The sequence below is a fragment of the Ochotona princeps genome, chromosome 11 (assembly GCF_030435755.1).
Source record: "Ochotona princeps isolate mOchPri1 chromosome 11, mOchPri1.hap1, whole genome shotgun sequence".
NCBI lineage: Eukaryota > Metazoa > Chordata > Mammalia > Lagomorpha > Ochotonidae > Ochotona > Ochotona princeps.
The window spans coordinates 73,903,110-73,923,760 of NC_080842.1; the positions used below are offsets into that span (position 1 = coordinate 73,903,110).

Genomic DNA, 20,651 nt, shown 5'->3' on the forward strand with positions numbered 1-20,651 from the left:
CGTGGGAGACACGACCTGCTCCACGTGGCTAGGAGCCACCTGGAGGTGATTTGCAGTGTCTGCTGCTGTTTCTGGAACTGACAAATTCTAGAGATGACATCAGCCTGTGGGAATCTTGTGAGCCAGAGAGTGACACGTGACCATGTAGGAATCTGTGAGCCTGATGAGGGAGACACATCAGCAGCATGTGGGAGTCTGTGAGCTTGATGAGGGTGACATGTGAGCATGCCGGGATCTGTGAGTCTGAGTGTGACACGTGGTCATGTGGGAATCTGTGAAGCCCCCTGTGTGGATGGTGGGCAGAAAACACTCATTGAAACATGTTCAGATTTCACATTGCAACCTACCTTTATTTAAAAAGAAAAAAATCAAGTCTCATTTCAAAAATAGTTATAATTGCAGAAAGAGAATCCCATATACCCTCCACCCAGCTCTCCGCAGTGGCATCATCTCACATGTCACAATCTATGTCAAAACCAGGAAATCTAGGGTGAGTGCCAATGGAACCCTTCGGCTGCTTTCCCAGCTTACACAGGCTCAATTCTCTGACCATGTTCTAGTGTGGTCCACAGGAACCATGAGGAGTTAAAACACTGCTTCTTCCCCCAGCCACAATCTGCAGAGGTGGGGTCTTCTTGCTACTGGCCAGGATGTGCATGCCAGCTGCCCTTGGGTGGGCAGGCATCCCTCAGGGGGGTCATTCTCGTCATTTCCTCAGTTTCCTGTTAATGCAGGCGACACAGTGCTGAGGATGTGGGTTCCACACAGACCCATGGGAGCCCAGAAGCCTCCGGTCCCAGAGAAGGCTCCTCCAGCTTTCTGGCCAGAACTGTTCCATCACGGAAGACGTGAGTCTGAGGCAGACCAAGCAACTGTCACTGCTGACAGTGGAGACGCTCGAGTGCTCCTGGCTCCACTGCTCCGCTCCCATGAAAAATGTTGCCCTGCGAGCATCTGCCTGAGGTTCCTTGTGGGTGCCCAGTGCCCACCTAGGCCCCGCTAGTTCCAGTGTGGTCCATGGCTGAGCAGAAGGCGCAGACAGCGGCAGTGAGAAGCAGCCGCGCCCCCTCATAGAGCAGCTTGGGTGAGAACACACTCCAGATGAACAAGTGGTAGCGTAGCGCTGTCACCAGGACCAGGTAGATGGCTGCGGATGCTGAGCCTGCCAACGCATAGCAGAAACCTGCATGGCCCAGCGCTGTGCCGCTGCCATCAAAGGGAGACATGTCAGCCTGAGCCAGGGGCCAAGGACACTGTGCTTAATCACAGGGACTCCCACTCCAGGATGACATCGCCATGTCCCAGGACCTCCCCCTGAATGGCCTCTGGGGGGGTCAGCCATGGAAGAGGAGTTTCCACCTGTGCCCCCAGATGCCTGTAGTGGCGCTAGGGGGCTCAGACTCTCAGGCCTAAACCTTCAGTTGAGGGAAACTGAGTCCACCAGTAGGCTGAGGCTGCTGGCTCTGGCATCAGCTGCCCAGCACCTATGCCCATGGAGTCACCACCCCTGGGCCAGGACAGGGACCTTACCTGCTGGCCTCAGAGCTCAGGAAGTGCACCAGGTGGCTGGCCCACAGCAAGGGCCCTGCAAAGGTGCCAAATGCTGTCAGTAGCACAGCTGGGGCCTCTGCATAGCTGTCGAAACCCACGAAGCCAGTGGAAATGTCTACCGTGGCAATATTGTTGGAGTTGCCCTGAAACACAAAGCCTGGGTTGCAGGCTCCCTCTGCACTCCAGGTTGAGGATAGGCCATGGATGGGTCCTGGGTCTGTTCCCTGGGTCAGCCAGGACTTGAGGGGAGCAGTCAGGAGCTGCCCCAGCACAGGGCTCCCCCTAGCCGGGGGCAGGGCCCGTGACATCAGACAGGGAAGTGAACAACAGGTGGAGCTTACCCATAAGCGCGGACACTGGCCAGTGATCACCTGGGCCTGGGCACTGCATACACCCCATGTGCACAGTAGAAGGCATGGAATTGGAAGAAGGTCCCCCGGGTCTGCCTCCCTCTCCACCTCTACCTGCCACCCACGGCACAGGTAAGCAGGCAATCCTGATGGCGTCTCCAGAGCTGAGCAGAGACTTGTGGTTACTCTACCCACCCACCCCATCCCATGCTCATGCCCTCCTCCTCATACACCCGCCCCTTGCTGACACCCTCTGATGGGATCCACCTGAAGAACCCTTTCCATGCCTCATGCCTCTCTGAGGCAGCAGCTGGAATGAGGGTAGAAACGCAAGGCAGGAGGGTAGGGTTTGGAGGTGGGTCTGATGGCTCTAGCACAGGCAGCCCAAATGGGGCCACAGCCTCACCCCACAGGGAGACACAGGCTGGAGAAAGGCTACCGTGTTCCTCAGCCCTAAGGTCCAGCAAAAGTTGGGGGGAGGAACAGAGGACAGAGGGGCCTGTGGCATCTCCCTGCCAAACCCCCATCCACTCGCTGCCTCACTCTGGGGCCATCCCTGGGTGGTACACCACCTCATAGGCTGTGTGCTCAGCTGCCCCTGGGGTCACCTCCTTGCCCAGGGTCCATAGGCACAGTCACCCCGGGGGGGGGGGTGGTCCCTGCCTGTGCTGAACCCACAGACAAGGACACCTGCAGCCGCCCTGTGTCCAAAAGCCTTCCAGGGTTGAAGCCCAAGATTGGGAGATGGGGGTGTAGGGTAGGGAGGTCAGTCATAGGTGGAGGGCCAGAGGGATGGGGGATAGGGAGAGGTGAAGGCTGGGGGTGCGGACAGCAGGGGAGGCAGCATACAGGCTGAACTGGGTTTGTAGCTATTAAGGACTCGGCTTTCTCCAGCTTTGCCCTCACCTGCTAAGTACCGGGACAGAGGCAGAGAGGAGCCACACACCTGTGGGTTGCGGGGGGTCAGGCTAGGGAATCAGTAGAGGAGGGGCTGGGACAGGGAAGAGGCCAGTCTGTTGGGCACTTCCACTGGACATGCCTTCCAAGGCTCCCTGCTTCCAGATGGGGGAGGGGCAGATGTTGCACATCTGGGTGAGAGGTGGCTGGGGGCTGCATGGCCATGAGCAGAGGAAACTGCAGCCCACGGTGCCTACTCTGTCCACCTGCCTGGGTATGTGTGGTGTCCACTCCCACCCACAGGACAGGTCCACCATGGTCATTGCTAGCCCAGGGGCCTGCGACCATGACAGTGACTGACAATGCTGCCCAAGCCCCCATACTCGGGACAGGCTACCGACCCTGGCTCCCGGGACAGACTGGGACTGGGACATGATTCACTGAGCCAGCCCGCGGCTCTCAACCAACAATTTCTCCAGGAAGAACCAAAGCCAATCAGCCACAAGGGCAGCAGTGAGCCCTACCTGAAAATAGAAGAAGGCTTGGCCAAACCAGTAGTGCATCACAGTGACCTCCACAGCACTGTGTCCCAGCGGCTTCCAGACGAAGTTGGCCAGAACAGCCTGAGTCAGAAGGCTGAGTGCCAGAACTGGAAGATTGTGTGGCCTGAAGAGCAGTGCGGCCAGTAGAATCAGGCCGCTGAAGATCTCCCACAAACCCATGGTCTTGATTTTGTGCTCAGCAGCAAGCACTTGGGATCTCAGCAAGTCTTTGGTGCCCGTAAACAGAATGCCAAGGACAAAGACATAAACAAAACGAGCTTCAATAATGCCCCTAAAAGAAAGCAAAACAAGTCAGGTTTCCAGCTAGAGAAATCAACACACATTTTCCCACAAAATATGTGCATGTGGAAAACCTGGGAAACCGCACGGCCCATGCAGTTCTGCAAATGGACGTGCCAGTATGCACACCGCCCTTCTCCAGTGGGACCTCCTCATCAGGCTGAACGTGGGAACCATGCCCTTGCAGCCAGGAAAACAACCCACTTGATTTGAAGTGACTGTAAAAGCCACAGTAGGGGCTGGCACTGTGGTGTAGCAGGTAAAGCTACCGCCACTGATGCCAGGATCCCATTGGATACCAGTTCAAATCACAGATGATCCACTTCTGATCCAGCTCCCTGCTAAAGGCCTGGGAAAGCAGAGGAAAGTGCCCTAAGTGCTTGGGACCCTGCACTCATGCAGGAGACCTGGAGGAAGCTTCTGGGTCTGAACCTTGAACTGGCCAGCCCTAGCAGATGCAGCCATTTGGAAAGTGAACCAGCAGATGAAGCCACTCTCTAACTGCCTTTTAAGTAAATAAATAACTAAATATTTATTTTTATTGGAAAGACAAATTTACAAAGAGAGGCAGAGAAAGATATTCCATCCACTGATCCACTTCCCATGTGGCTGCAATAGCTGGAGTTGAGCTGATTCAAAGCCAGGAGCCAGGAGCTTTTTCCAGATCTCCCATGTGGGTGCAGGGTCCCAAGTGTTTAGGTCATCCTCTATTGCTTTCCCAGGATGAGAAGTGGAACAGCTAGGACACAAACTGGTGCCCACGTCGGATCCTGACGGATGCAAAGTGAGGATTTAGCCACTGACCACTACAACAAGCCCTAAATAATTTTTTTTTAATAGAAAAGCCATTGCACCAGGGGATCCAGTTTGATCAGGATCCCTAGCACTCCACAAGGGTTGCCTGTGCAGCTGGGCATGCTCAGTGACATAGATGTAGACTAAGCTTTGCTCATCCTTTGTGCTCCTACACCTGTCTGGACTGTCTGGGAGCAGCTAATCAGCACTGCTGCCTTGCTTGCGATGACCACAGCCACCACGGGCCTTCCCCAGATTACCATGCTACAGCCATCATACTGACCTAGTTGGCCTTTACAGGATCTGCTGTCATGGGCTCTGCCCCCAGGAACCTGCTTGGGTTCCAGGGACTCTGGTGCCTTCGAGGCACCTGCTGGGCAGATCCCATCCCGGCCATTGTGTATCTCGACCAACTCCAACACCAGGCCACCCCTGTCTGCTCTGTGTCAGCAATCTCAGTGATCTCCCCTCCAAGTTACCCATCTCTCTATTTTCAAACAAGAGTGACCAACCATTCCCAGGGTCTCACAGGCCCTGGTAGCTATGGAGGAAAACATGGTCATGAGTACAAACATTCAAACGTTTCTGATGGCCGTGCCCGGTCTGCAGTCACTTACTTTGAGATGGCTCTGCTGTCTGGTCGCCATGGGAACAGCAGGCTTCCAACAGTCACCCTGTAGCAGTAGACACCCAGCAGCCCAAGTGCCAGGGCCCCCTTGGACACGGGGGAACAGCCCCTCTGGGTCAGCAGGAATATCACAAGGAGGGACAGGGCGGCTAGGGCAGACAGCTCAGCTTTGTGCTCAGAGCTGCAACAAGATGGGGATAGCCAGGGTTACTGCTATAGTGAACCGGGGCTGCAATGAGCCTGTTCTATATGGGCTGGAGCCACGGGTGCTAAGACATGGGGTCGGTGCCAGCCCCATGGTCACCGATTCTAGCTCTCTGCTGATGTATATAGGAAGGCAGTGAGGATGGCCCAAGTGCCTGGGCCTTGCACCCACACAGGAGACTGGGATGGAGCTCCTGACTCCTGGTTGGTCCAGCCCTACTGTTGTGGTTATTTGGAAAGTGACCCAGTGGATGGAAGATCTCTCTTCTCTGATTTTCCTCTCTGTAACTAGTGTAAATAAACAAATAAGTCTTCTTAAAAAAAAAAAAAAAAACTGTATAGAAGTAGCTGATTTTCTTGAAAAAAAAAAATTGCTGGTTATTTAAATCCAGTTCTTCTTTATTTATTTGGAGAGACAGCTTCCACCTGGTGGCTGATCTCTCGCTGACTACGGACAAGTTTTCGGTGGTGGCGAGAACCAGGTGTTGTACCACCCCTACAGCCTCCTAGACATCAGCATGGCATCCTGACTTCTCCACTAACAGTGACCACTCAGCTCCACAGGTTCTGAACAACCTCATGGAAGACATTACCCTGAACCCTCCCTGTCACTTTCTCTGGGCACAAGGAATGCTATGACACAGGCAAGCTAGCTGAGTCCCTGCCCACTCCTGAGTGAGGAGAGGGCAGGGGCTGCTGCTGCTGCCCAGTGGATGTTGTGTCAGAAAATGCACAGGGGCCATGGCCGCCGGGGGTGCGGGAGGGGGCAGGAGATGACTGTCTGGCCCAAGGGTCCTGCCCCTTCCAGGGTGGAGAGAGGAGGGAGTACAGGAGAACAGGCAGAGTCCCACACTGCTCCTGGCCTTGTCCTTCCTGTTGCCCGCCCCACCTCGGGGCAGTCTATGGCAGCAGAGATGACAAACAAGGGTCAGCGGGCCCAGGACAGGGGCTGTGGCACCAAGCTCGACCTCTGCAGGTGGTGAGTGTCAGATGCAAAGGCTTTTGATCAACTGTCACAGACAAATCACACCCATAGGTCAGCCCTTCACTGCCCATTAGCTGGGGTTGGAGTCCTATCCCACTCTGCACAGCCAAGGAGAGGCTTCATTTAGGAGACGACCCCTTGGTCAGGCCCACCCAGCTGTCCAGCTGCCCTGTGCTCGCACCTGGTGAGCCAGTGGCCGAGGTCGGGCCGGTGGGCCCACTGCACCCCAGTCTGGTTCAGGGACCGCAGCATCCGGCAGCAGACAAGGACCAGCCACGGGCTCGCCAGCACGGTCCACTTGCGGAGGTCCCCGGGGAGCACTGGGTGAGCCTGTGCCTTGCAGGCTGCATCTGCTGTGGGCAGTGTGGACACGGCCTGGTCGTCCTCCAGGAAGCTCCGGTGCATCTGCTGGCTCAGGGCCAGGCACAGGGTATTGACCAGGAAGTACCAGGTCTGGTGCTCTTCCTCCACGAAGCTGCTAGCACCAAGACTCAGCATGTGGCCCAGTGTCCCCAGCAGCAGGAGAAGCTCCAGTTCCGACCACCTCGGGCGGGGGTGGGCAGGGTGCTGCAGGAAGAAGACCCCATGCGGGCTGCCCAAAAGAACCCACAGTGACCACCCAGGGGCCTTGGCCCAGTTCTAGTGTTTCCTTCTCTGCTTTGCGGACCTGGCGGTCAGCTACTCAAAGCTCAAGAACTTCGACGCTTCACCAGCCTTCAGAGCTCTGGGAAGTCCGCTCTCAATGCTCATTCTGCTAAAATGACAGAGCTGGTGCGTCAGAGTTACCCTTGAAATACACAAAGTGGAAACATTATAGATGGGGACCCAAAGGACCCCTTCACTTGCTCAATGACTGCTCATGGTGGGAGAGATGAGGTTAGTAGAGAGGGAGCGAGCAGAGCCTACTGGTCACCACGGCCTGGGGATCCCATGCTGACGGGGCAGGACGGGGCCAGCCTAAGTCACTGCAGCACCCTTGTCAGGGCCTTGATGTGATGTCCTCCCCATTGTCCTGCCATCACCAAACCTATGAGGTGGCCCAAGGGTATGCCGGGCTGGCCAAGGAGACTGCCAAATGAGGTGCAGGCCGAGCACCGGGACCACCACTGCTGTGCCAGGAGCCCTGTATTGCAGGCCGGAGTTCTGGCACATGGCCAGTGTCACACACTGGTTTGCCTGGGGGTCCTGGATGCAGCTATGGACGGCACCTCCACCACAGCCTGGGCCAGCACTGCACCAAGCATCCAACCACCGTATAGCAAATGAGGTGACCAACACTGGCAGTGCCAGCCTTACCTTCCGCAGATCTCCGGCTTGGCAGGCCTTGACGAGAGCTGACGTAGCTGCACAGAGCAGAGCAGAGACTAGCAGCATCACGCCGCCAGCCGTCAGCCATGAGAGGCTGCAGAGGTAGCAGGAGCTCTCCACTGAGGTGCACACGACGACATGGACAGCAGACAGAGCCAGGAACCCCAAATAAAAGAGCAGGGAGAAGGCGGGCGACAGCAGAGGGACTTGGAGCTCAGCCTGAGGGCGCAGGGCCTGTGGGGTGCTCAGGAGGAGCAGAGCCAGCACCTGCAGCAGAAAACAACATGGTCAGAACAGGCGGACACAGCCCACCTCCTCCCCGTGACAGCTGCTGAGGGAACACAGGGAAGCAGGCCCAGTCATAGGCTGTTGCCGCCAAACTGCCAGGGACACAGTGGGGTGTCAGCTCCCAAGGCAATACTGAGGGTAGACAGGGTGCAATGGGGTATCGGTCCTCAAGGCAACGCTGAAGGCCAACAGGACACCAGGAATAGCTTTCCACTGCCAGTGGCACCACTGCCATCAGAGCTGCCACTCTGATTGAGCCAGCCCAGCCTGCACCATCACCATACCTCCAGCACCATGGCAGTGCCCACAGCCATCGAGTAGACGTCGTATTGGGCCCCCTGTGTGCTCAGCGCCATGCTCAGCGTCTTCAGTGCCTCCAGGTACTGCTTCACTACTTTGGTCCCCAGCCCCAAAAGCACGTCGGAGCGGCCTTCTTCCAGGTACAGTCGGACCCAGTTCCCATGCAGCCGCTCTGACATTTTAAACTGCTCAAATGCAGGCTCTACCAAGAAAACACAGCAATGACCCTAAGATACCTTCACTTCTCCCAGGCATCCAGGGACTGGGGGAATGCCATGTGGCCCCTCTCTAGGCCTGTACCCCGGGACGGAGTCCAAGCTACTGGCAACACACCTTTTTCATAGGCGGCCACATTCTCCTGCAGTAGTTTGCTAAGCTGGACAGTATTTAAGTGTAAGAACCTCAATTGTTCTCGCATTGTTCTTCTTTCCACAACTGGGAACAACAGGCTCCCAACACTGTCCTTGGGAATCGGCAAACCCAGTCCTATGGCTAGTGTGGCAGCCAAATCGGTCTGCTGGACACGTACTGGATGCCGGATGCCACCTAGGAAAGAGAAGACACTCCAGACACTTTCAGAACATGTTAGAACAATGTGTGCCAGATCACTCTCCTCAACCCAGTCCTTCCAAAGGACACTCGGTAGAGCGGTACAGCGAGAGCCCCAGCAGCTGGATGCAGAACTGACCCACAGCCATCAGCCTACTGGCAGGACCTCAGATAAAGGCTCCGGCTCCGCCTTCTGGGCATGCGTGCTCCCTTGGACAGAGAATCTAAACGACAGCAAGTGCCGTTACCAGACAGCAGAACCAGGCTGTGGCCACCACACACTCAGATGAGTCAGACAAGCCAGATGGCTCTCTGTCTGTAAAAGTGCTTAGGCCTTGGCTGTGGCAGGCTATCTGACCCTGCAAGCAGAGCAAGCCTGGGTGGGCCCTTGCTGTGCCATGGCCAGTGTGAACATGGATGAGAGAGCCACTGGATGGAGCCCACCTGTCAGGAGGGGCAGGTTCTACAGAGGCCTGACTCTGGGCACACTCTGGGGGAACTTCGGTCACAGACTCTCCCTTTTCATTTGCTCCAATGTATTATCTTCTCTTGACCAGCTCTCTAAGAAGGGATCTGGTCATGCCAAGACTCAACATCTAGGGCAGGTGAAGTGGCTGCTCCTGACAACAGCATCCCCCTTGGGTTAGATCCCTGTCAATGGTCCTTCCCAGGAACTCCTTCAAGGCCTCCTCCGTGGGTACACTTGCCCAAGCATCTGGACCATCTTCTGGTGTTTTTCCAGGCCCTGAGCAGGGAGCAGCTTTACCTACTATGCTACTGATGAAAAACCGCTAATCTACTTATCCAAGAGGCTCAACAAACCCCCAGGTGGATAAACACAAAACATGGAGACACTTGTAGTAAAACCCTGAAAGACATGGAGATGGGCACCCCTGCTGGACCAGCACTTCCCACAGAGGGTGGTGGGGTAGCCCATTCCACATGCCAGGAGAAGCAGCAATGTTCTTACATCAGCATCCAAGTGGTAAAGAAACAGAAATGCATCGCTAGCTGACATGCCTCTCCAGAAACATTAAAGATCAGCTCAGGCATTGTAGCAGCAGTTGAGATTCCATAAGCGCACTGCGAGTCCTGGCTGTCCACATCCAATACAGGTCAAACAGTTTCTGCCACAGAATGGGACATGCAGGTGGGGCTCCTGGCTCCAGCCTGGCCTAGCCCTGGCCACGGCAGCCAGTTTGAGGAGTAGAATCAGTGGATGGAAGACTATCTTCTGTCCTTCCCTTCACTCAGCCTTTAAATAAACAAACACCCAAGTCTTTAAAAAAGTAAAAAGGGTACAGCATTTCTTCTCTCCAACCACACATCTAGAATGATGACCCTGAACTGCACACACAGACTGAGGCCACTGGTTGGCACATACCTGACAGCACACATATGGAGAGTGGCCAGAGTGGCCCCGGAGAGAAGACAACATGGGATGTAGACAGAAACACCACGGCCCAAACAGCACACGTACACAGGGAGACACACACACACTCCTGCCCGTGCAGCACATGTACACAGGGACACACACACACACTCCTGCCCGTGCAGCACATGTACACAGGGACACACACACACACTCCTGCCCGTGCAGCACATGTACACAGGGACACACACACACACTCCTGCCCGTGCAGCACATGTACACAGGGACACACACACACACACTCCTGCCCACCATAGCACACGCACTTAAGAACACACACATATACTCCTGCCCGTGCAGCACATGTACACACACACACTTCTACCCATGCAGCCATTTCTGGACATAGCTAGCAAACAGCCCAGAGGCATCAGCTGGCGACAGAAAGAAGGTGGCCCTGACACAACTACATCACGTGTAGATCAGGGTGGAGAGCGAGACCCACAGACCAGGAATTACAGGTCTGGAAGAAGCTAAGCTACAGCCGGGGCTGTGACAGGGAGCGGGGAGGAGGGGTATTCAGAGAGATGGACATGACACAGCTGCCCAGTCGTGTGAGTGTGCTGCAGTAGTTCTGACTCATGAAACAAGCAGGCTGACTCAGTGCCCATACAGCTGCTTGACCAACAGCTGCAGGCAGTGGGCACCACTGGGTAGAAACAGCCAGCTCCCTCCCGTTTCCCCCAGGAAAAGCTGGGCTGTATGCACACTGTACCCCTGCTATGTGTGGCAAGCAAGAGCACAGCAAGCTGGGTGTCGCACTCTGAGCAGATACACCTGTTAGAGGACAGGGTCCAAGCTGGCACCTAGGGAAGAAGGGGATCATGACAGTAGACATGGGCAGTGGCCAAGGAGTTGTTGGGGGCAGGCGTGTGCAGCAGCCAAGGCATGTGCTGGGGGCAGGCATGTGCAGCAGCTGAGGCGTATGCTGGGGCAGGCGTGAGGCACGGCTGAGGCTTGTTCTAAGCATCTGTCTCATGGGGCCTGGGTTGTATCTGCTGTGCTTGGATCCCTGACTCTTACTGGCACTACAGGTCAGGCATGGTGTCAAATGATGAACACCTTTTACAGTAAGCTTTCTTCAGTTCTATCCACAGCTCAGATGTCTCAAAGCTACTGGAAATTTTCTTGAACAGTTCCAGGTAGCTAGGCAATAATCTACACACAAAATTCCATCAAAAGAGCTTATATTCCATGAATCAGGGCAAGAATGCCTGCTAAAACCCTGACTGCCCCCTCCCCTCATCGATTTTCATTTACATAGCTTCTAAAAGGAAATGAATATAAAATGCAGTTTCTAACTGCTATCCCTGCATTCTCACCAGGTTTTCTCTCAAATGCAGAGCTGATGAAAATCAGAGGTGTGCTCACTTCCTCCATGGAAGAGGCCCCGTGACTCCCTGTGTCTGACATGCCATGGTCCCCACACAGAACCAGCAGACTTGGCAAAGCACGTTCTTTCTCCTATGAGAAAACAAAGATGGTCAGCTCCTCTGTTCCAAAGGGAACGTAGGACCTGCTAAGAAAGCAGCCTCAGAGTTTTCTTCTTCTCCGTAAACGCTCATCTTTCCCAATGTGTTCAGCTTCCTCTGAGCTTGCAGCCACACCAAGGGGTCAAAGCAACACAACATCACAAACGAGGCAAAGGCTGCGTGAACCATGGCACCCGCAGGCACGGACTGGCATCTGGCCCCTAACCCCTAAAGTGCCACTTTCAAGCTGTGAACTCTGGGCACATGATGACCCCTGCCTCTGTTTCCCCATCAGTAAGACACATAGCACAAGGCAGGCTCTCCTCAAGGCAGTGCACCCCCAACACTGGGGCTCCGCCAATCCTGCTCTGGGACCTGCAGACAGGCTATTCCAGACCCAGTCACTTCTCAGCTCAGTGTGTGCAACCCCGCAGCCCTGTCACCAGCTCCACTTCTCCTGGTGAAGATACGGGCCTCACCTGGGACAGCAGTGAGGTATGAATCTTCATGAGGACACCGTCCATCTCACGGAGCTTGTGTCCAATCAGGGGGCTGTTGGGCCCGGAAACATGGCCGATGTGGTCCAAGCCCAGGTAGTGGAGGATCAGCATGTCCCAGTCACCTCGTTTCAGGACTTGGTCCAAATGCCTCGTGACATTATTATCAACCTTAAGTAGGAGACATGTCCACATAATCCATTTCCCTGGATCATCACTTCCCAAGGGAAAGCAACACAAGCACTTTTATATCTAGGGAGGGTATTGGACAGAGGGCATTAAGAGAAAAGAACCCCCATGAACACTAAAGCATCAGATGGCGTTCTTGCAGATACTGTGTTTACGTTTCTGGGTAGTGGATGGAAAGTACAGCACAGCATCTACACAGCAGCCAGGGATACTCTGACAGCTGGTTTCTACACAGTGCACTGTATGGTACGGACACTTCTGGGTGATGTGTGTGCAGTGTGGACACTCCTCTGTAATTCTCCTCCTGTGGGGAGGGGCCTGCAGACACTGCTACAGCCCATAACTGCATGCCACTCTGGATGCGCCACGTGTTTGCTTCTGTGCAGGCCACTCCCACATCAAGCTCCAGACCTGTCCTGCGCCCCAGCACAGTCCACACCCCAGGACCAAGTTGTGCCAGCTCGCCCCTGGACTTACAATAGCACGATGGCTTCTACAGAACCAAATAGCCAGAGGCTTCCTGTGGGCCAGGGTCTGCCCCACAGACCTCACCTCTGCATTCAGTCCCGCACTATCTTTCTGCACACTACCTCTCCTCTTCAGCCACTCCCTCCCGCAGCTCCTCCGGCCACAGCCTCGCCTGCTGCTCTGCACAGAGCTGTGCTCACATGGCATCAGGGGTCACATCCCACTGTGACACTTGTGAGAAGGAATGACTACAACTCCTTACCCCGCAAACATTAGCCAAACCCACACTCCAAGTGCCATAGTCTCCCTTGAGTCAGGGCACAACACCTGTCTGTCCTTGTAAACTGACCTCCGTATAATCGGACACAAAAAATGAGGTTGTTCCATCATATTCTGCAAAGTGCTTTGGGAATAATTTAACCCACGTCTCATCTCCATAGAAGATGATTCTTCTCCCAGCTGCCTTTGCCTGTCTTATCACGCTGTCTTCCAGGAGCACAGGAGAGTCGAGGTTCCTGACGATGTCGATGAAACCCGGGAGGCTCCCAGTCATCAGTGCCTGTGGAGGGAACATGTAGGAATCAGACCTCGGAATCCCAAGGTGCAGCATGAGGTGATGCTGAAAGCTGAGTCAAACCAGTGAGAAAACATGAGGATGTACCCAGGAATGTGGAGACAGTCACTCAGTAACGAGGACTTGCCGCCCTGATGAGCTCTCAGGGCTTGGAGCTGACAAGAGGACAAGGGTGGCGGCTGGGACAGACCATGCTGGGGGACCACAGTGGCAATACATGCAGTGTCATATGCACTGAAAACGAGACCCTGAATTAATCAGGCTCTTGGGATGCGAGTGGCAAATCCTCTCCAAGAGCACAACAAAATTGGACAAAGCTGTGCGAAACAACCAATTCAAAACTTGGAAAATTCCCCCAAACTGAGAAGTGCTTTCTCAAGAACTGCTGTCTTGTCGGCACACAGGGCTTCATTCTCATCCTGGCCCCATGATGCAGCAGCCACGGAGGACCTGAGCTGACATGGATATACCCGAAGCTCAACTCAGAGGTGGTAAAACCAACACAGGAGGCCAGCAATGTGGTCACACATCTTTCACACTGCCTGAGGTACAGCATCTGAAAACGCAGCTAGCTCCATGTGGATGCACCTGGGAAAGTAGGCGGAGAGTGCTTGGGCTTCTGCCTCCCACATGGGAGACCTGAGTGGGGTTCCAGGACTCTGGCTTCCACATGGGAGACCCGAGTGGGGTTCCAGGACTCTGGCTTCCACATGGGAGACCCGAGTGGGGTTCCAGGACTCTGCCTCCCACATGGGAGACCCGAGCGGGGTTCCAGGACTCTGGTTCGGCCTCGCCCAGCCTGCCTTTAATGGCCTTTTAGGGAGGAACCAGCAGATGAGAGATGTCTTGTTTCTCCCTCCCTCCCTCCCCTCTCTGTAACTCTGTCTTTTCAGTAAGTAAGTGTAAACAGAGGTGCTGATGGTATAGCATAGTGGGTAAAGCTAACACTTGCAAAAGAGGTACCCTATATGGGCGCCAGTTCATGTCCCCGGTTGCTGCACTTCTGACCCAGCTCCCTAATGGCCTGGGATAAGGACCAGAGGCCCAGAGCTGGAACCTAGATTGTCCATGAGGGAGAGCTGAACAAAGCTCCTGGTTTCGGCCTGGCTCAGTCATTGCCACTTGGGGACTGAATCAGCACACAAAGATCTTACTTTCAAATAAATAAATCTTTTTTTTTTTTTTTTTAATGAGGGGAGGGGGTTCTGGGGCATAAGACAGCTCTGGTGGCTCCCCCGTGAGCTCCTTGCTGCAGCCAGCGAACGGACTGCATCACTAGGATGGAGCCTCCATGGCAGATGCTTGGTGGCTAAGCGGACACAGAGTACTGGAGCATGTGCAACAGCGTGTGTAACCAAGACCCCTGCAACCACACTTACCCTGAAGAGCTTCCTATGGGCATAAATGGAAGAGTCAAGTAGTGAGGTGGGGCCTCCCAGAGTGGAGACCTGAGGACTGGGCCATGCGAAAGCTGTGTGTGGGAGGGACACAGGGAAGGGTGGCTTGTGTGATGAAGTGGGAACAAGCAGACCGGAGCCCAGAGTCTGGCTGAGGACTAGCCACGGGAGAGCTGTAAGCACAGCAAGGGCTGACTCTGTCAGATGCGCCAAGCAAGAGGTGCAGGCAATGTTCATGGTCCAGGCCAAAAAGTCAGATGGGAGTAAGGGGTCATGGCCAACCTCACTCATGCTCACAATATTTTTAAAATATATATATGTTTAGCAATTACTATAATTTTTTAAGGCTTATTTTTCTTGGAAAGGTAGATTTACAGACAGGAGATACAGAGAAGTCTTCTGCCCACTGGTTCACTCCCAGAGTAGTCACAACAGCTGGAGCTAAGCAAATCTAAAGCCAACAGCCAGGAACTTCTTCTGGGTCTCCCACATGGGTGCAGGGTCCAAAGCCTTCAAGGCCTTGGAACAGCCTCTACTCTCCTCCTAGGCCATGAGCAGGGAGCGGAGGGAAAGTGGAGCACCCAGGACGTGAACCAGCAACCATAGGAGATCTGGCACATGCAAGGTGAGGATACAGCCACTGGTCCATCATGCCAGGCCCTCATGGTCCTCTTTTAACACTGAATTTTTCGAACATCACAATTCCTGCAACATCATGCTCAGCTTACCTTGATTCGAGGCATAGTAACTGTGGGTGGCTTTGCTTCAGCCACAAAACTGTGAGATGCCCCCTTCTCCACCAGGTAAGTTGTGTATGGCATGAACTTCACACCCTTTGGGCCAAACACAAAGTCATGTCTCAAGGCATCTATCAGCACAATAACAACTTTACTAAAGAGAGGTGGTGGGAGCTTGGTCCAGTTGGAAGTGGCTCCTGAAATTGTATTGAAGAAAAGGGAAATAAGATTATTTTTACTTGGCAATGGAGCCCCTTCATTATCTCAATCTATACAAACCCTGCCCAGAAGAAGCGCTCAGAAGTGTGTTCCTGCAAGGCTCAGGGTCTCCTCATGGAGGTCTCCAAATAGGACATTCAGGGACAGCGAGTAAAAAGGGAACGTGTGACCACTTACAAACTCTTCCCACAGTCCCCTGGGTCTTTTTGGGAAAGGGGATGTGTGGTGGCAGTGGTGGAGGCCAAACCCAAACTCAGAAAATCATAAGCCAGAGGAGTTGGGGCCCAGTGTGTGCTGACCACGGAGGCAGACCAAAGAGGGACTGGGAGCACGAGCTACTCAGAGATGAGCCGGAAAATGCTGAAGTGGGAAAAAGCCGACACTGGGGTGTGGAGGCATAGTGTCTGTTGTGGGAGAGGGTGCAGAGGGGCCTGGGGGGGGAGGGTACAGAGGGTCCTGAGGCGGGGAGGATCAGAGGGTCCTGAGGCGGGGAGAGAGTGCAGAGGGTCCTGGGGGGGAGGGTGCTGAGGGTCCTGAGGGGGGGAGGGTGCAGAGGGTGCTGAGGGGGGGGGAGGACCAGAGGGTCTTGGGGGGGAGGGTGCAGATGGTCCTGGGGGGGGGGGGGAGGGTACAGAGGGTCCTGGGGGGGGAGGATCAGAGGGTCCTGGCGCGGGAGCGGGCAGAGGGTCCTCTGAGGGAATGGAGCGGGCTGGGGGTCCCCAGGTAAACGACCGAGAGGGACGCGGGCCAGAGGCGCCGGGCAAGGGTGCGTACCCGCCGAAGGCTCGGGCGCTGGGAGCTCGGACTGCTGCCCTGTCCCGGCCGAGGAACGAACGGGAACCGGGAAAAAACCCCGAAGGAAGATGGCGACCCCGAGCACCTCGATAGCCACGCAACAGGCGGCGAAGGTCCCAGCGCCCAGCCGCATTGCGCCCACCCGCTCCGCAGCCACCTGCGCTACCGGTTGCGAACCGCCGCGGCGCCCATCCTGACGTCACATCCGTCGCGGCGCCGGCAAAGCTCAGGGTGTCGGCGCTTCCGGGAACTCCCCGCCACCTGCCCCGGCCCCGGCCGGCTCCGCTCCGCCCTATGACGCCCTGCCCCGATTTTTTTTTTTAAAAGATTTATTCATTTTTATTACAGTCAGATATACACAGAGGAGGAGAGACAGAGAGGACGATCTTCCGTCCGATGATTCACTCCCCAAGTGAGCCGCAACGGGCCGGTGCGCGCCGATCCAAAGCCGGAAACCTGGAACCTCTTCCGGGTCTCCCACGCGGGTGCAGGGTCCCAAAGCTTTGGGCCGTCCTCTCCTGCTTTCCCAGGCCGCAAGCAGGGAGCTGGATGGGAAGTGGAGCTGCCGGGATTAGAACCGGTGCCCATATGGGATCCCGGGGCTTTCAAGGCGAGGACTTTAGCCGCTAGGCCACGCCGCCGGGCCCCCTGCCCCGATTTGATCCCCGCCCCCTGAACCGCTCCAGGCCCAACCCCAACCATCCCTGCAGGCCCCGCCCCCGATTACGGCCGGGCCCGCCCTCCTCACCCCTCCACCCGGCCCGGCCCTGGCCCCGTCCTCCCTGCCCGCCAGTCCTGCCCTCCCTCCCCGCCAGTCCTGCCCTCCCTGCCCGTCCTGCCCTCTCTTCCCTCCCTGGCTGCTGTCCTTCACGCCCCCGTGTCCCATTTTCCTGTGCGGTTCACACCCCCGTGAGCAGGTGTCGTGGCGCCCATCGGTGGCCCTGAGCCCCGGAGAGCCCCCAAGTGTTAGGTTTAAAAGATCCCCGGACTGCGGACAGTTCCACACACAACAATGCCAAAGCAAAAGAACTTTATTGCTAGCTCGAGCTAGGTTCCATGTCTCATCCAACGCAGTGGAGTCTTGACAAGGACCCTGCTCTGTCTTCCTATGCAGCTTTTATTTCCTCCTCCTTGTAAGATGAGGTCCAACCCTCTTCGATTTTGCAGAACAAAATCTAAGACTTTTCTAGATAAGTTATGGATTTCTTAATCTTTGCAATATCCTTATCTACCGCTGCCTGCAGGGCTGTCATTCCCTGATTTTGGAGGGACAGGTAGGCTATTGCTGTTCCGGTCCCTACTATATCAAGACTGAAGAGCATGGCTACAGTTATGACCGTGAAGGGCTCTCTACGTATCCACACCCCAGATCCCTTGTAAGAATATATAGTAGTGGGCTTGGCGGTGTGGCCTAGTGGCTAAGGTCCTCGCCTTGATCCCATATGGCCGCTGGTTCTAATCCCAGCAGCTCCACTTCCTCTCTGTCTCTCCTCCTCTCAGTATATCTGACTTTGTAATAAAAATAAAATTAATCTTTAAAAAAAAAGAATATATAGTAGACTCAGAATGATATTATAACCTTTGAGAATATTGCCACCATGATACAGAACTCTTTAAATTGATTAAAGGTTTTTAGACTTAAACAAGGAGTCAGGCCAGTCTTAGAGTAGAGCCACCATCCCCCGAGGTCTGGAATTGCCCACTTGTTGTGGTCACTAGTGTCCAGCTGTACTCTAGAGGCATAAAGGACTCATATGGTAGGAGACACTTTTCCTACACAGATTCCGCCACCAGTGACTGCTTCCATAGTAAGTCCTTTTTTCCTGGTCTTTCCAGGAGCACTTGAGAAGGTATCTCCAAGAGAATAGACTAAAGCTGGTATTAAGGCCTACTGCCTTGTAGGATGGAGGCTTAATATCTAAGCATAACCAGCATGCTTGGATCGTGTCAAAGTTAGTGTCATTCAGAGCCTGGTAAGTCATCATAACGGTTTTCCAGAGGGAATTGTCTTCCTGTAATATTCCCTCATCAGTAAACTGATGCAACACGGTCTGAGAAGGTAATAAAGAAAGGAAATGAGAAGTTGGAGTGGTAGATGACATTCGTGAGGATACTGGAGTGGGTTTGGGTTGTTTAGCTCTCGGGTGTAAACCCTGTTGGGACCAATAGGCCTTAAATGTACTGGCTCCACTCTTAGTCTCACTGTGAATGTTGCCCCTGGGAGTTGAATGCCCATGTAGTGCCCCAGGAACTTGTCCATTGATCATATCTCTTTCTAGCGTCAGTAAACTTCATTTTTTTCTGAACACATAAGTCCTGACAGTCATGATTGGCACTAGTTCTCAGTCTCCCAAGGCCACTGGATTGGTGAGAGTGTTTAAACTGTATGGTAAAAAAGTCAGATTTAATTAGTGCCTCCCACTTTGGTGATCCATCCACAGCTGGCACACAGTCCCAGCTCTTGCAGTAATACCACTTGGGGCACCCACATTGCCCTTTGCTTGGGGGGCCCATGTGGCAGGGGCAGGCGAAAAACCCAGCGCACCACATGCCCCAGGAGTTTAAGTACACATTTCTAGTTGTTGTAGAACTGAATAGTTCTGTAGTTTCTCCATTTACTATTTCCCAAGTCAGTCTGAACGGTTGATGAGGGTTATTATTTGGAGAAAGAGAGTTACAAGGGAAACCACTCCAATGAGAATGAAGATTCGCGAGGGCGTCATGGCATAGTGTGTGTTAATGTCACTTTTAGCGAGTCTTTTAGATCAGTGGCGGCCTTCCAGTGACGTGTCGCTTGTCCGATGTCTTCAGGGCTCATGCACCAGACATGAGAATGTTGTATCCAGGGCTTGATTTTGCCCACCTTTACAGCAATGGGAGTAACAAGAATAATTACGTAAGACCCCTTCCACCTAGTTTCCAATGTGTTGCAATGGTGCTGCTTTGTCCAAAGCCATTCCCTGCCTCTAGATTATGAGTCTCTGCCTGGAGATTCAAACTGAAATTGGTGATCTCTTTTTCCATTTCTGGAATTTCATGAGCATGTATTGCTGCAGCATGGGCAGCTTGGTTGGCTGGCCGATTTCCTCTTGCCTCTAAACTGGAGCCTTTTTGATGTCTTTTCTTGGTTAGGGTTCCGAGTCCGGCATTTCGACTGGGGAGATCTCAAAAGAAACTGTGTCTGAGCTGTTCCCAGTCCAAATTCTTATATGTACTGGCAAGTACAGGGCCCGCCATAGTCCATTGCCCCAATCAGCTGGTGGTTGCAATTGCTGGGTTGGCTCTGTTTTCAGCCCCGACTTCCACAGGAACCTGTGGGTGTTGCAGTCCAACCTGGTTCTGCCCAGCACATACTCGGCCCGCGCATAAACCAGTGGGAGCTGCAGCGTAGTCAGAGTGACCCACAATAACCCCCACCATGCCCACCCCCTACCCTGGTTTGCCAGTATGTGTAGCAGACTAGTCCAGTCTATCCCACGTCCCCTTCTGCTCTCATATATGTCAATGGGTATTAAAGCCTTGTTCCATCTAACCAGCTCCACTATGCAGCCCACACAGATGCTGTTGGATGTCTCTTGTCTAGTCACCTGAGCCCCTGTTCTAGTTTTTGTGCCCTCCCGTGAAAGTGGTAACCCAAGAGGGAGGAGCCCACTATTTCCCTCCCAGGCTTCTCCCACTCCCGGATTATGCACTCTCCAGGTGGTTCTGTGGTTTGACTTGACAGAATTAGCCCCCAGTGCCAGCTTTTTCCAGCTGATGCTGCGGCTAAGCCCAAACTACCCTCACCCACTCTAATTTTGTTTGCACCAGTAGGAATAATCATCCCAGCCTTGCTTTTCCCTGATCTAGTCCACATGAGGCCCACAGGTATTGTAGCCCTGCTTAGTCTGGTCTGCCTTCATCCCAGCTCACGCTCTCCAGTGGGAGTAGCTGTCCAGCAAGGGAGTCCCCCAATATTCCCCCTGCTGGCTCCGCCCCCTCCCTTCCTGGTTCTCACGTGTGTTGATTGGGCGATGCGGTGGCATCAGGTACAGGCAACCCTCACCTTGGCATTCCGTATTGTGCACTGGTTTTTGTCACGACCGAACCTAGCTCTACCCACACTCTGTTCTGGTGCTTGGATTTGCCAGTGAACTGATTCAGCTTGGTCTGCCCCCAACCCATGCCAAATGTA

General features: G+C 54.3%; 1 protein-coding gene across 2 annotated transcripts; it reads right to left on the reverse strand.

Moving 5' to 3' along the window:
• Positions 1 to 329: 329 nt before the first annotated feature.
• On the reverse strand, positions 330 to 16,756 carry PIGG (phosphatidylinositol glycan anchor biosynthesis class G). 2 transcript variants are annotated; one of them, XM_058670398.1, is made up of 13 exons: positions 16,635 to 16,756; positions 15,455 to 15,660; positions 13,105 to 13,314; positions 12,081 to 12,269; positions 11,452 to 11,593; positions 8,482 to 8,694; positions 8,133 to 8,350; positions 7,549 to 7,827; positions 6,434 to 6,819; positions 5,053 to 5,244; positions 3,323 to 3,632; positions 1,531 to 1,694; positions 330 to 1,206 (listed from the first exon to the last, which is right to left on the reverse strand). In XM_058670398.1, exons 2-13 carry the CDS (start codon positions 15,545 to 15,547, stop codon positions 990 to 992), a joined length of 2,613 nt encoding a protein of 870 aa, XP_058526381.1. In that variant the 5' UTR covers positions 15,548 to 15,660; positions 16,635 to 16,756; the 3' UTR covers positions 330 to 989. The 2 variants fall into 2 exon arrangements, with proteins under 2 accessions (XP_058526381.1, XP_004579466.2); XM_004579409.2 differs by having other exon boundaries at positions 16,457 to 16,710.
• Between the last annotated feature and the right edge of the window lie 3,895 nt (positions 16,757 to 20,651).